General features: G+C 30.3%; 2 protein-coding genes across 5 annotated transcripts; both read right to left on the bottom strand.

The window, feature by feature from the left end:
• Positions 1 to 422: 422 nt before the first annotated feature.
• LOC100816740 (probable fructokinase-7) lies at positions 423 to 3,981 on the bottom strand. Its single transcript, XM_006589507.4, has 7 exons — positions 3,743 to 3,981; positions 2,578 to 2,786; positions 2,271 to 2,483; positions 1,989 to 2,186; positions 1,697 to 1,837; positions 1,309 to 1,425; positions 423 to 778 (listed from the first exon to the last, which is right to left on the bottom strand). The coding sequence occupies exons 1-7, from the start codon at positions 3,762 to 3,764 to the stop codon at positions 653 to 655; spliced, it is 1,026 nt and encodes a 341-aa protein (XP_006589570.1). The 5' UTR covers positions 3,765 to 3,981; the 3' UTR covers positions 423 to 652.
• Positions 3,982 to 7,620: 3,639 nt separating this feature from the next.
• On the bottom strand, positions 7,621 to 12,526 carry LOC100802197 (MADS-box transcription factor 17). Of its 4 annotated transcripts, none has more exons than XM_026124167.2 (8): positions 12,001 to 12,526; positions 10,198 to 10,273; positions 9,943 to 9,992; positions 9,754 to 9,853; positions 9,237 to 9,278; positions 8,570 to 8,611; positions 8,357 to 8,451; positions 7,621 to 7,906 (listed from the first exon to the last, which is right to left on the bottom strand). In XM_026124167.2, exons 1-8 carry the CDS (start codon positions 12,180 to 12,182, stop codon positions 7,816 to 7,818), a joined length of 678 nt encoding a protein of 225 aa, XP_025979952.1. In that variant the 5' UTR covers positions 12,183 to 12,526; the 3' UTR covers positions 7,621 to 7,815. The 4 variants fall into 4 exon arrangements, with proteins under 4 accessions (XP_025979952.1, XP_006589571.1, XP_006589572.1 ...); XM_006589508.4 differs by having other exon boundaries at positions 9,943 to 10,004; positions 12,001 to 12,519; XM_006589509.4 differs by having other exon boundaries at positions 10,198 to 10,282; positions 12,001 to 12,517.
• Between the last annotated feature and the right edge of the window lie 2,025 nt (positions 12,527 to 14,551).

Consider the following 14,551-nt stretch of genomic DNA (forward strand, 5'->3'; position numbering starts at 1 on the left):
TTTCATCCATTTTTTGAATTATTCATATTGTTGACGTACCAGATTCACCAAATTTTTAGTTAAACGGACTAATTTAGTCTGATTTTTAAGTACTATAGAGTTAATCAAACCATCACATAATACATGTTAGCTGAAAATCTTTCTGTCGAAAGCAATTATAACTTAGAAAACATAATGAACTTCACATCATTCAAGCAGTGTGATGCTCATTTTTATTTTTTTTGGAAGAAGTGTGATCCTCGTTAAAACAAGTCATTAACATTTTTTTCATTCTATTAACAATTTACAATACCTTGGATGTTAAGAATAGTCTCACATCGGGTAATTCATGAACATGATAAGTGCTTATATAACCCACCCCCTTAAGAACCGGTTTTTAAGGGGACCTTTCGGATGCCTTTGCTGCACTATAAAATTTAATATTGGATTCATTAAAGCTCTTAGATCTTCAACATTTCAACCAAAACGTAAAATTGTGTGCTCAATGCTACAAGACATTGCATGAGAGAGCAATGCAAATTGAATTGATTATATATAAGGAAAATACAGCCCCAAAGATAAAGAAGATACATGAATCTCAGCAAGACCCAAGCTATAGGTTAAAAACAAATATTACATTTGATGATCAAAGAACTAACTGTGAGTGCTGATGTTATGTTGCAGCGAATTGAAGAACAGCTTCTTTTGTAGGTAATGCAGGAATTGCCCCTCTTTCTGTTACCGTGATCGCACCGCATACATTGGCAAAATATAGAGCTTTTCGGAGATGCTCCTCATTCTATCACGCAAAATAAATGCATAAACTCTCATAAGCGATGAAGACAACATATCAAACTATTGACTGAAACCAACTGTTCTAGTTTCTTGGAAAATATAGAGAATTCAATCCAATAATTATAATTGAATACCAAGAAAGAGACTGGAAAACAAGATTAATAAAGACAAAAAAAAAATAAAGATTAGAAGCATATATTTAGCTGTTATCTCCTCAATTTACATTTACTGATTTAGTAAATCTATTTGCATTTACTGATTTCCGATACCAGTGATAAAAGTCTCTCCAACTTTCTCTTTTCTAAACATTATTCATTCATCAACGTCTGAATTCAGGATAATAAGTGAAAATTTGGAGAGGAATAAGCAAAGGAATGAACACACAGCAAAGAGTACGTACTATATCAGAACTTTCTATGAACTGTAATACACTGGAACATGATGAACAACTCAACGTCATGATTGATCCATAATGCAGTGTCAGGACAGGAGAATTTAATCGACAAATAGACTGTGTAAAAATTTCTGAATTACCTGGAAAAGGCTTTGATCGGAAGCTAAGCTATAGATAATCCCACTAACAAATGCATCACCAGCACCAGTTGTGTCTACGGGTTTAACTTCAACACCAGCAACCCTGCCCTTAAATTCCTGCACAGAAATTAGGCAACCACCATTAGCTTAAAACTGAGCATTCAGAAGAGACAAAAGAAAAAAATGTGAAATGATTGAACATCAAAGAAAACCTAGTATCAGATTTGCATTCAACAAATTATAACTTATAACCATCAATTCAGCTCACTCATTAGAGTAACAAATGTTTATACAAGAACATGCTGGCACAGACAACAAAGAAAATGATGAAATGAGGGACAACACCACCAATTAGACAATTGGCATCACAGTCAAATTACTTCAATACCTTGGTGTAATATCTACAACCTTCTGACCCTTCAGTAACTATTAAAAGCTTGAGATTAGGGTGAAAAAGCTTATTTAATACAACATTATCATCATAAGGATCATCACCACCAGTCAAAAATGTAATCTCTTCCTCACTTATCTGCATAAACATAAAAAAATACCACATCAGGTTTACTAAGGGGAAAATGATTGAATGCTCATTTTCAAAATAAAACAAGAGGAAAAACAACAAAATTAAATGTGAATTGGAATTTATAAAGTAGATCATATAAAAGCCACATATAATATACCTTTATGATATCAGCTTGATCCCATATACTCATTATGCCATCCCTAGCAGCCTCAGCTGATGGCCATAGTGCCAATCTCAAATTTGGATCATATGAAAGAATGCAACCAGATTCTTTAGCAAATCTCATAGCAGCAAGATGAGCAGACTTGCATGGCTCATCAATCAAGCTGATGGAACCATAATGGAAAATTTTAGCCTGCAATCAATATCATGAGTATCTGGACTTAAACCAAAGCTCTTAGGTTAAATTTTTATAAATACAGACAGAAATTCAAAACACCTTCTTTATGAGATTTTCATCAAGTTCTGACTCTTGAAGTAGCATATCAGCACTAGGATTTCGGAAAAACAAGAACTCGCGCTCACCATCAGCTCTAAGTGTAACAAAAGCTAACGCAGTTCTTGCATTAGGGTCAAACTTCATGCCAGATGTCTCAACATTGTTCTTCTTTAAAATATCAACCAACATATACCCAAATTCATCTGCTCCAACCTAAACTTCGGATAACAAGGAATTAAGTTATAATTATCTTATTGAGATTAATTTCACATAACATATAACACTTGACATGGATAGAGAAATACACCTTGCCTACAAAGGCAGATGAACCCCCAAGCCTAGAGATTCCAACAGCCACATTGGCAGGAGCACCACCAGGAGCTTTCTTGAAAGCAGGTGCTTCAGCTAGTGACACTCCACACACTGTTGGCACAAAGTCTATTAAAATTTCACCAAAGCAAACAACCAGCGCACTTTTTCCAATACAGTCTTCTTTGGTGAGATTGTCTGATTTACCTGCACCAATGGAGTAGCTAGGTTACCAGCATGAACTAAGTAAAAATAAATAAATAAAATTGGACATAGGATGACTTCTATTAGTGTATTTGTATGTGGATAGAAGAATCATTTCACATGTGTATCATGACATCCAAATTGGCTAAATTGATATTCCATCTTCTGCTGTGAGCTCTCTGTACAAGATCCATAAAGATAAAAGTATAGGTAAATATTACTTGAATATATACCGATAATAACCTTCAAAGAATTGGCAATGAGCCAAGGCATCTTGTTTCACACATTCAATTCAATAGCCTAAGAGTTAGCTCAGTGCATGGTAAATTTGTTAAGAATAATAATAGCAGTGCTTTGATTTAATATTTGTAATTACTTGAATTTATATTTTGGTATTACCTAGTATAAATATATGTAAAAAATAAAATAAAAATTCGTTTAGTTACAAATTTGAAACTAGTTGAGGTTAAAAAGCTCTTCCATGACCTTGAACCGAATTAGCCAAGAAAATGGCCTCAATTTTTCAATGAGTTCTGCTCCCCAATTCAGTGTCAACAAATATGCTCGGTTTAAATCAGACACAGATCCTAGACACAAAAAAAGAAGAAAAAAAAGACTTATAAATAAAAACTAAATAATCACCCAAGCAATCAGATCTTCACATCAACCACCGTATAGCACACTGCAGAAATGCCTAATATGACTTATGACGACAAGAGCGATTAACATAAAGACAAAACAAAAATAATCTCCAATCTGATTCAGCAAAAGAAATCCAATAAAAGCAAGAACCCAACACCACAAAAATCTCAAAGATGCAATCTTTAGCTCAATAAACACAGTTTCAACGCACATAATAAACAAACCCCTCAACCGAACAAGTAATGTACAACGTAAAATGGAACACCCCAGAAAAGAAAATGCGGGCAGCGAAAGAGAGAGAGAGAGAGGGAGGAAACCTGAGGAGGTAAAGTGGGCCATGAGGGCAAAGAGGTGTGTGATTGAATTGAAACCAAGAAACAGAGTATGGTAAATGCAGAGCCAGAAGAAAAAGGAAATGTGTTTTGGTGGAAGTTAATAGTAGTTTATACGGGTAAGAGAAGAGAGGGAACGCAATGAACTGAATGAAGAGAGAAATCGTTTGGAGTTTGATTTATAAAAGCATGGAGATTTGTATTGTTCTGTTTAAAAGAAATGTTATATGCTATGGTGTGGTGTGGTATCTGACCATATGGAACACCACGACGACAAACTTTATTTTCTTTTTAAAATAAGATGTTTTTTTAAGAAAATATTAATGAATAAATAGTATATGTATTGATAATAAAATAAATTACACTGTAATGTAATCATCATCTAAATCATAATTTTTATATATAATTTTTTTATAATTATAGTGAAAGTCATATTAATGAAACTTTATTTTCTATTTTGTATTAATTAAAACAATACATCTTTTCTATCTAAATACTTGTTAAAAAATTAAGAAAATGTTTTTATATTATTTGCCTATGGCTTGAGCAAGATTGTAATATCTATACTACGATATTAATCAAACCAAAAAGATTTTTTAATGTTATTTAACTATATCTTAAGAGAAGTCGATAAATTAACTACCCTTATCTAAACATAATCAGTCAATTTTTAAGGCCTAACATTCTCTGCCTTGCATTTCAGGAATTCCGAAGAATATTTATAAAGAAGTAGAAGGAGGAATCATATTTTGTATAAGAATCAATTATATTATATACAACCCTTTTTTTTTTTGAAAGGGTATTATATATAACCTTAAAACTATTGTATACCCAACTACTCATAAGCTTCTAGTTACGGTATACATGTTAGAGATAATTACAAATGTTAACATACTTAATAATACATTTCCTTAACACATTTTGTCAACACAATTTTTATTATTCGTTAAAATTTATTACAAGTTACAAAATTTGTTGAGATTCACTTTCTATTTATTGATTCTCACTTGTATTTTTAAAAAAATTAATAATTTTTAATAAATGATAAAAAATATACTAGAAAGAGTATGTCGAATTATTGTTTATACCTTTAAATATAAATAATTATTTATTAGACTTTTAACAACGCTAAAATCTTTAATGTTGTATTATAATTATTGTTTTCATTAACTAATTTTTCTTATTGAGATAAATAAAAACTACAAATATAATCCCTAAGATCATATTTAAATAATCAATATTAAGAGAAAATGTATATGATTTTTTAATGTGATTATGTGCCAACTAATTATTAATTTTGATATTGTATGACCCAAAATTATAGTTTTCTTTTAAACATTCATTATATATAGAGTTTGTGTGGAGGGGAGGGGGGGGGGGGGATTTCTAATCAAATCGCACCAAACATTTTTGCCAAAGACATTTATTAAGTTATTAATGTGTTAATAAATGAGGTATGGAGACGAAAAAATAACCTTGGCACGAAAATATAATTAAATTATGATAAATTAGGTTAACTTGATTGATAATGTGAGGAAAATTATTGATTGAAGATTTATGGTCAATAATGTATGGAAAATTTAATTAGTGGAGATTTTTCATTGAAGATTATATTTATATGGGTACCCATAAAAAAATATTTATGATGGATAGAATAATTATCCACTTAATGAATAGAAGTAAGGGTTATGAGCAATTAGTTGCATAATTTGATGAAAAAAGGTAAAGGTATAAATACCTTATACCTACCCCCACTACATGTGCACACATTTTTATATATATATATATATATAAAATATATATATATATAAAATATAAATGCATGCATATATAACTATGATTATAATAAAAATTTTTTTTTAAGGAAACCTGATAAAAAAATTATTTATCTACTACCACATACCACATTAAAGTTATGTTCTTTCTATGTTAACTTGTACACTTTTGATGGTTTAATCGTGTTATGCATTAATTATTGTTGCTTAGGCTCAAATAAACCAATAAAGCAAACATGTTAATCCAATCTTAAAAACTCAGCTATAAAATCATAGCCCAACATTTCTCCTGACTCGAGAATTCTCCTTCCATGAGTCAAACCTTGTGCAAATGTGAAGCACGATCATGAACGTAATTTGTTAGTATGAAACACCACGAATCAAGGGATTCGCCTTAGTATTCCCTCTCACGCCTTGGGAAGAAGAAAGCACTATTTTATCTCAATAAAAACCTTATAAGTAAGCCTAATATAAAGTACCAAAAACAAGCCTAATATAATTAAGGTAAAAAACCCTCTCTAATTTTATACCCTGTATTTTTTTCTATAAAATATTGACTTGAACATCAGATTATTTGTAAATATGTCTCTCTAATTGGTTTTGTATGATTAGCACTAGTAGTTTTCGTTTGTCATAGGCTCCCAGTCTCTATGGAAAAAGAAATTACATGGTATGCCAAGACTTCCACGTCAGCTGTGATTCAGCCAATGACAACATGACACATGGCAAGGCAAAACAGCTACCTCTCAGCCCGTCAAGTGTTGATGGAGTCGTGCTGTAACCGTGAAGGAACGAAGTCGTGCTATAAGTCTGTAAATGTTAAGAAAATTAAAAATATGGTATCAATCAATTTAAAATCTCATATAACCATATCATATCTTCTACAAATTTAAAATCTGAAATAATTAATCAATTTACCCACTTATCTTTTGTGATTGTGACTTTGTGTTGTACATAGTGTACCTCTTGCTGTCAGTTATTTCGACTGACAATCTCATTGGGAGGAAGATTCAATTGGACAAAGAGAAACGAGCAAAATGCTTGGTTTGGAGAATTGTTAGGGATTTGAAAGTTTTAAATTTGATAGTATGGTAAATGAAAGATATGCTGTTAATTCAGAATTATAAGATTCTAATTTTCTTATATAACCGCATTAACACTAGGCGGGGATAGAACTATTTTACCTTACCACGTCTCATGTCATCATTGATTCAGACTACCGTATAATTTCTCGTGTGGAAACCCTATATTCCCAAGAATAAAATTTAGCATTAATACCTAGCTACTTTTTACCGAGCCTTCCTCTCTTTGTACTTTAAGCCCTTGTTCGATTTGAATCCAATGAAAACTAATGAAAGCATAAAAGAAACTTAGCAGAAAATGGTTAATAATTGTGATGATCAGATTGCATGGGTGCATAAAACATTAATTTATGTTTGTCATTATCGATAGGGAAGAAACAGCTAATTTGGGTGGCACCATCTGCACCGATCAAGTTGAGGCTACTAAACTAGGGAATAGAAATGTTTTCCCTTGTACTCTTGCAATTGTAGGATTTTTCATTTTTTTTGGTCAGCTGCAATTGTAGAAAAATCGTAAAACCAGTATACATAGAGATAGAAAGATCTGATGTACTCCTAGACTTTACAATTCGAACTAGAGAATTTATAGATATCGTTCATACCTGACAGTTTTGAAGTTTAAAATATATTTTTTAAAGATGAAAATTATTTTTTTTCATAAAAAATAAAAATGCCAATCGGTTTAGTTATTTAAGAAACTAAATTTAAATAAGTTTTTAATTATTTTTAGGATTTCATTTCCATCCCTCAAATTAGTTTATTTTTCTCATTTTGGTCCCTAGTCAAAGGACTTAAATAATAATTAACATAAATTTGGAGATTCTTCTAAAAAAATATAAGTTTGGAGACCAAAATAAAAAATTGAGTTAATTTTAAGGACTTAAATGAATTTTTTTTTTTAGTTTCAGATATTAAGATGACATGCATTGAGATATAAATAACATGATTAACTCAATTTAAATTACACGATATTTTTTTTAAAAGCTTTTTAGGAAATCGATAAAAATAAAACTATTAATTCTCTAAATTAAATATCTTGTATCAAACATACACTAAATTAATCAAAGCTACATCAATGGACGCTTAACGTACTATATAGCTAGAATTTTGAGGCTTGGAACTATATATTTGATGGATACACACACGACCACGAACAATATATTTTAACTCTATGAACATTCAAAGTTGCAATATATTAATATTATGACTGCTTTGGCCTCAACCAGTCCTCGATCGTCTCTATTTCTTTTCCTTTGGAAGCAGTAGTTTGCTCTTGCTGAAGCCGAAACGAACTGCGACAAAAAAATATATCTATATTTTTAAATCAAGCATAGTTAGGCTGTATTGCTAGTCTTTTCATTTCATAATGGAGGAATCCAAAATGATATATATATAGTACTAAAATTATATAAACTTTAATAAATAAATTGTGAGTTCAGTATAATATTAATAAAATTTATATATCATTCTTAATTATAAAGATCAACTTGTATCTATGATCACCTGGATGTGCATGTACTAATTGATAAATTACTGCATTATAAAATCTATTAGGTCAGTCAAGTAGTAAGAAATTTGAGTAATTTGTATGAAATCCTAAACTCCTACTTCATTGCTACAAAATTGTACGTACAAATGCATGCTTGCACAATTTCCGTATGTATTATATGTGCATGCATGACGAATGATCATAATTTACGTATTTAAAAGGTAACAAGACTAAAGAGAAATGAAGTACACACCCTGCTGTTCCATATTCAAACTGATTGACTTGTTTATCTTGCAAAATATGGCCATTAGGAGAACCTTCACAAATCTGGGTACATTTACCTCTTTCCTAGAGCATAAAAGGTTGAAAATGCACAATAAGAAAAGGCCATATCACATAAACTATTCCAATTTTATACTATTCCCCTACTATATATATTGGCATGATTAATTATTTAATAAAAAACCTGAGATTCCAAATGCTTGTTAGCCTGCTCCAGGCTATGCACCTGCCAATACGTAGATAATGAGAATTAATGATGTAATTAATAAGTGTGTCGCATCAAAGAAGAAAAATTAAATTGCAGTTATTTCTGTTTTGATATGCATCATGCAGATAAACAGAAGTTGTATAATATTTTTAATCTAATTAAAATATATTGATAATATAATTTTTTTACGCTACCATCTCTAATTATATATTGTTATGTATAATAAGATTATTAAAATTTTGTAATAAATACTTAAAATTATATTTAAGATTATTTTTATTTAATTAATAATATAAAAAATATCACACTGTACTAAAATTAAATTCTATAACTTATTTGTGTACTGTCTAATTGTCCTATTTCTCTTATCCCATCTTACATATATATATATATATATATATATATATATATTCATTCTTTTTTCCCACAAAATTAAACCAAAAAAGGAAGGGAAGATTTTATTCCTTTGACTTTGATGAAACCAGGGATAAATTAATTATTCACTCATTCCTCTTCCTACTTTTATTTTTCTCTCTATCATATTCCCGTAATTTCTTTTCTGATCGGTAAACATGAGAAGATGCCTCACAGGCTCACAGTACAGAAATTAATAACATTTGATGTAATATAATTTATTGCATACCTTTCCATGTAATTCGTCAATTCGTGATACCAGCTTCTGTGTCTGCAATTAATTAAAAGGCAGGATCATGGCTGTTAGATAATCTATATAGTGTTTTGTGATCAAACGATTAAAATTAAAAATACATTATTGTGTCTCACTTACATAAGATTTTAAGTTTAACCTTCTTTGATTCTCTTTTGAGCGAATTTAGCAGCATGCATATGGTTAGAAATGGGGAATACAAAATAGGTTGAATACAAAAGAAAAGAAAAAAAGGATATAGGCACTGATGGGTACCCAAAAAATGTAAAGAAATTGGAAAGTAGTGGCCAACTAATTTAATTTATATATATAGCACCATTTGGATCAAAGTGAGTTGAAGGAAAATGTAAACTTAATTAATTAAGCTGAATCCTTAAATAGTCTAGTTGCTTATGAAGAGCACTTGTCTCTTTTGTATTTCATATGTTTCAATTAGATTTTATATGCATGTTCATTAATTAGATATACTAAAAATAAGTGTCAATTAGTATACCAGGTGCTTCCGAGCTTGTGCAAGCGTTCTATCCAGTTGTTTCTCTAAACTATGCAATTCTTTCATGCTAAGTGGCTCTAGTTCTTCTCCCAGAAGATTCCTTCAAACAACAAAGAGAAACTAAATAAATTAGTGTGTCCTCTCTCTATATGTAACCAGGACTATGCTCTATCTCATCAGAATCTTTACCTTTGAGTCCGCTGGAGTGACTCATGCTTGACTCTTAATACCAAAAGCTCCTGGTATAAGCACTGCAATGTGCAACGTCATTAAAGAGAAAATTGCTAGAAACAAAATTTTGTAAATAAATTTAAGTAGAATCAATATGCATAGTTATATCATGAGTAACTGGAAATTAGCTTCAAGATTTCTAGTTTTCTTTTTTCTCTATTTTTTCAGAAGACAATAGATATTAATGGAGAATTAATTAAAGGTAGTGCAAACCTGCTCCGATTGATGTTCAGCTACATCGCCAGTCTGAGACATGTTGAAGCAGCATTGACGATACTTCTCAATGATTCTGTTAATGCTGAAAAGAAATATTTTAGTAGTGCGTGACTAAAAGAAATATTTGAACCAATCTGTCCCAGTTTACGTACAGTTTTATATGTAGATTTACAGGGAGACCTAATAATAAAATTATTATATGTATAAATAATCAATCAAGAGTTTTTCAGTTGCTTTCCTATCCTGTTTTAACTATCTTGAAACAAAACATGAATTAATATTGTTGAATCATTATATTATGATTATGAACGGGCCGGATACAAGAAAAAAACCAATATATATACATCCCATTTTTTGGTGTATATATAGGTGCAGGAAAATAGAAAGAACAAATCATATTTTGGTTTTTTTCTATCTTCCTCCGCCTATGTGATATGATAAATATAAAAAATAAAGATAGAAATATGAAGGGAAAAAAAGGATGAAAGTGAGCTAGAAGAGAATATGACAATACTAATATGAAAACTTAATTACAAAATAACCCTTAGTTAAAAAAGAGTAAAAAGAAGAAGGAAGCTGTGTGTGTCTTGTACCTACAGGTAGTGACTACTCTACCCCCTAACAAAAGAGCCTTTACCCCTACATGAATGACCTATACTTATCCTAGTGATTTGGGACTTGAGGAGAAAAAAATTAGCCATAATACTGAAATAGTGATTTTACTGTTAATTTTCTCTATAAACGAAACAATCTAAACCTACTAAAAGCATGCAAAACACCTAATTCAAACAAAGAATTACCACCCTCTAAAGAATATTTTTTAATGTTAACTATTCAAATAATATTAGTTATTTAGTTTTAATTTATAAGAAAATACTTATTCTTAAATAAATAATATAATTCTAACAAGCTGGGTAATCATAGTTTCATTCTAATAAACAAACAAATTAAATCATATTGGACAGTGACATGCACTTGAATATAGTATTTTTTTGGTAAAGCTTGTATACTAGTAATTAGATTTATGAGTAAAATATTATGTCTTAAAAAAAGGGAAACGGTACTGTGTTCTTTTTTTTTAGAATTGAAACGAAGTAAGCGACAAACAGATCTGCACAGCTACCAAGTTATTATATGAGTAAAAAAAATGTTTCTTTTAATAGGAAAATACTATTTCTAGAGCTCCCAATTAACATTCTTTTCATGAAAGTTAAACATGGGGTCTCATAGAAAGTTGATATTTTCTACAAGTGACTAATTAGCATAATACTTTTGTTCTGCTGAAAATAGCATCTATTTTTTAATTCTTAATATGGCAAGAGTAATTGATCGGATGACAAATACCGTGGCATAACAGCATGCATGAAAATTGAGATGGAAAAAAGAAAAGAAAGAAAAACTGAGTATTGCTTTCTTTTAGACGTACGAAAAATTACCCTTCACCAAATTACAATACCCCCGGCCACCTCTATTTAATTCATATAAGATACATAATGTTCGTATATGAATAATGAGAGGATATTATCTTTTCTGTTTTAATGACAAATAAATAAATAAAAAGTGGCAAAAAGAGGGGAAAGGGGGTGGATGAAGAATTGGAAAACCCTAGCTACATCCCAATTAATAGAAGAAAACAATCGGAACCACGCAAATTTCAGAGATTTATTGCCTATATATATATATATATATGTGTGTGTGTGTAATACTAAAAAAACAACCCAAACCAACCAGCAATATATGTTGAAAAATCAAAACCTAGGATTATAATGATAAAAAAGATGAGAGATCGAAGAAAAATACTCAGTGCTACTATACTGAAAAAGCTTGCCACGGCTGGAGAAGATGACGAGAGCGATTTCAGCATCGCATAGAACAGATAGCTCGAAAGCTTTCTTGAGCAAACCATTTCTGCGCTTTGAGAAGGTTACTTGGCGATTGATCTTGTTCTGTATTCTCTCCAGAACCACCTTCCCTCTTCCCATGCTTCAATTCCTCTCTCTGCACCTTGATGTTACTTCTCTCTTTAATTAAATATATTGCAGCATATACTTAATATATAAAGGATATAAAGAAAGAAAGAAAGTCACATGCAAAGCGTAAGAGACAACATATATAATAGTGACCACAACCATTCCACATGCTCCCTCTATTTTCACATTCACCACCCTTTTCTTTTCTCCCTCATATCTTGTCTTGCTATGTCTTGCTATATATTTGATACTCAAGAATAGTAAAATAGAGCTCCATGTATATATTGTAAATAAGTAGTCAGAGTTTAAAAATTTACTAATAAATACAGTTTTAAAATTTTATTATATTATAAATTAAAATACATAACTTAAGCATAATTATATATATTTATATATAAAAGAGAGAGAGTTGCAATTTTTTTTAAAATGTGGTTGAATTTGAACCGTTTAAATAGAAATTGAGCCAGCACTGCATATTTTACCAACTATATCAATTATATGATTGTTTTTACTGCGCCAAATCCAAGTAGAGTCTATGTGGTTGTTGTGAAGACAACATCAAGCAATTATACTGCCTGTGAAGGTAAAATTATGAAAAGAAAACACCGATACACGTGTCGAACAGCGTACATAGGATTTTTACCATAAGCTTCGTTTTCAATCATCATAGCCATCGAAAATTTTCAAGCCATCCTTCCCATTTCTCATTGCGGTTAGTCTACGTCCGTTGTGTGGATTCCCATTTCACAGACACGGGGTCAATTCAATCAAGTCAAGTTTTCAACTTTCTCCTTTATGAAAATTTATAATAATACTGCTATTACATTAGAACTATAATAGGTTATTAATTTCTAGGTCCACTCACAGTTAGCATAGCCACGTTTCAGAATCCCAGTGGCTGTTCTAGTTTCTAACCTAGTTAACCATTCGTTTCTGTCGTGGGAAAAAGACGAGGATTCTTTTGAGTGTCGACACGTTGCATGGAGTCACGGCCCAGAGGTGTTGCAGAGATGGAACACACCTTCATGCCAGGCCAAAATTTAACGGTGCTACTGCGTTTAAACTTTCAACATTATTTTTCGATTGAAATTAAAGTTTGATCTTTATGCACGTAAAACAAAGTTGGACATTAAATCTTAGTGTTAATTACTATTAATAACTTAAAGTGAAATTTAAATAATTTTGATTTGGACTCCCACTTTTATTGTCTGTGTGGGGGGGCCACGGGAAAGTTACTGTTTATTCTGATAATACTCCAGTATTTTAATAAAAAATGGTTGAAATTTAATTTCAGTCTTTGGTCGATATTTTTTATTTCAATTTCGCCTTTTTAAGTTTAAAAAATAAAAAAATTTACTATACTTTTTTTTAAGTGTCTCGTGTCAAAATGATTCCTTTATTAATTTTTTTCGGCTATCAAGCAATAATTTTAACTGGCTTTCTTTCAAGCAATTTTAACTCATGTTAAATGTTTATATGATGTGACATATCTAATAGTCTTTATCATGTATTATCAAGTTGTATTATCAAGTGGACCAAATTAATTTACTACAATTGATAAAAAGAATTAACTTAGTCTAACAAAAAATATATTGGTAGACTAAAATGGAACGTGCATGTCATATATTTAAGGGACTAAATTTAAATAAAAAAAATTAAATGAATTGAAGGATCAAAATTATTTAATAGCCAATAAAAATAACTGTTTATTATTTAAGATTATATTGGGAAATAATTATTCTTTTAAGTTTTAAGGAAACTAGTAAACTAAATTATTTTTCTAAAGTATATTAAATTAATAAATACACATTTTTTTAAGGCAAAAAGATGACGATCATAAAAAAAGGCAAAAAATATGAAACAAAGTCATCACAATAACTAAAGGATTCCAAACAGTTAGCATCTCGGGCACTATCCATCATTTGAAGCACCCCAAACAAATATTATTAACAAAAGACAATAGGATCAACATGTACAAATTAAAAAGTATGGGGGACATTGACCAAACCTATAAAATAGCACATTTGAACCAATAGTAGGGAGCTCAATTTTATTGTTATTGAACTCTGTTGAAATAATACTTGGGATTGAATCACAGTAGCAGAGTCCTGACTGTAGTAATATGAAAGGCAAGTCTATTTACACAAGTATTGTCTTTTCTAATAAATAATTTTAACAAATATTGTACTTTTACTTTATTATTTATTGTGTTATTTAGCTTTTAAATAAATTTATTAATGATTAGATTTTATAAATATAAAAGAAAATTAAAATAAAAAAATGCATTACTTTGCAACTCTGAAATAGCGACTCAAATAGAGACCAAGTGTAATTTTTTTATTTCAGATAATTCAGGAAATTTAGCAACCAAAATGACAACC

Source organism: Glycine max, chromosome 10 (assembly GCF_000004515.6).
Source record: "Glycine max cultivar Williams 82 chromosome 10, Glycine_max_v4.0, whole genome shotgun sequence".
Taxonomy (NCBI): domain Eukaryota; kingdom Viridiplantae; phylum Streptophyta; class Magnoliopsida; order Fabales; family Fabaceae; genus Glycine; species Glycine max.

Bases quoted from the DNA above. Each gene is read 5' to 3' on its own strand.
- LOC100816740 (XM_006589507.4), bottom strand. From the start codon at position 3,764: ATGGCCCACTTTACCTCCTCAG. The intron at 2,787-3,742 runs GTTTCCTCCCTC...CCATTGGTGCAG, and splicing joins GGCCCACTTTACCTCCTCAG to GTAAATCAGACAATCTCACC. The intron at 1,426-1,696 runs GTATTGAAGTAA...ATTTCTGTGCAG, and splicing joins GTTGTAGATATTACACCAAG to GAATTTAAGGGCAGGGTTGC.
- LOC100802197 (XM_003536443.4), bottom strand. From the start codon at position 12,182: ATGGGAAGAGGGAAGGTGGTTCTGGAGAGAATACAGAACAAGATCAAT. The intron at 10,005-10,197 runs GTTTGCACTACC...TGCACATTGCAG, and splicing joins CTGAACATCAATCGGAGCAG to TGCTTATACCAGGAGCTTTT. The intron at 8,612-9,236 runs GTATGCAATAAA...ACGTATTGGCAG, and splicing joins TTGACGAATTACATGGAAAG to GTGCATAGCCTGGAGCAGGC.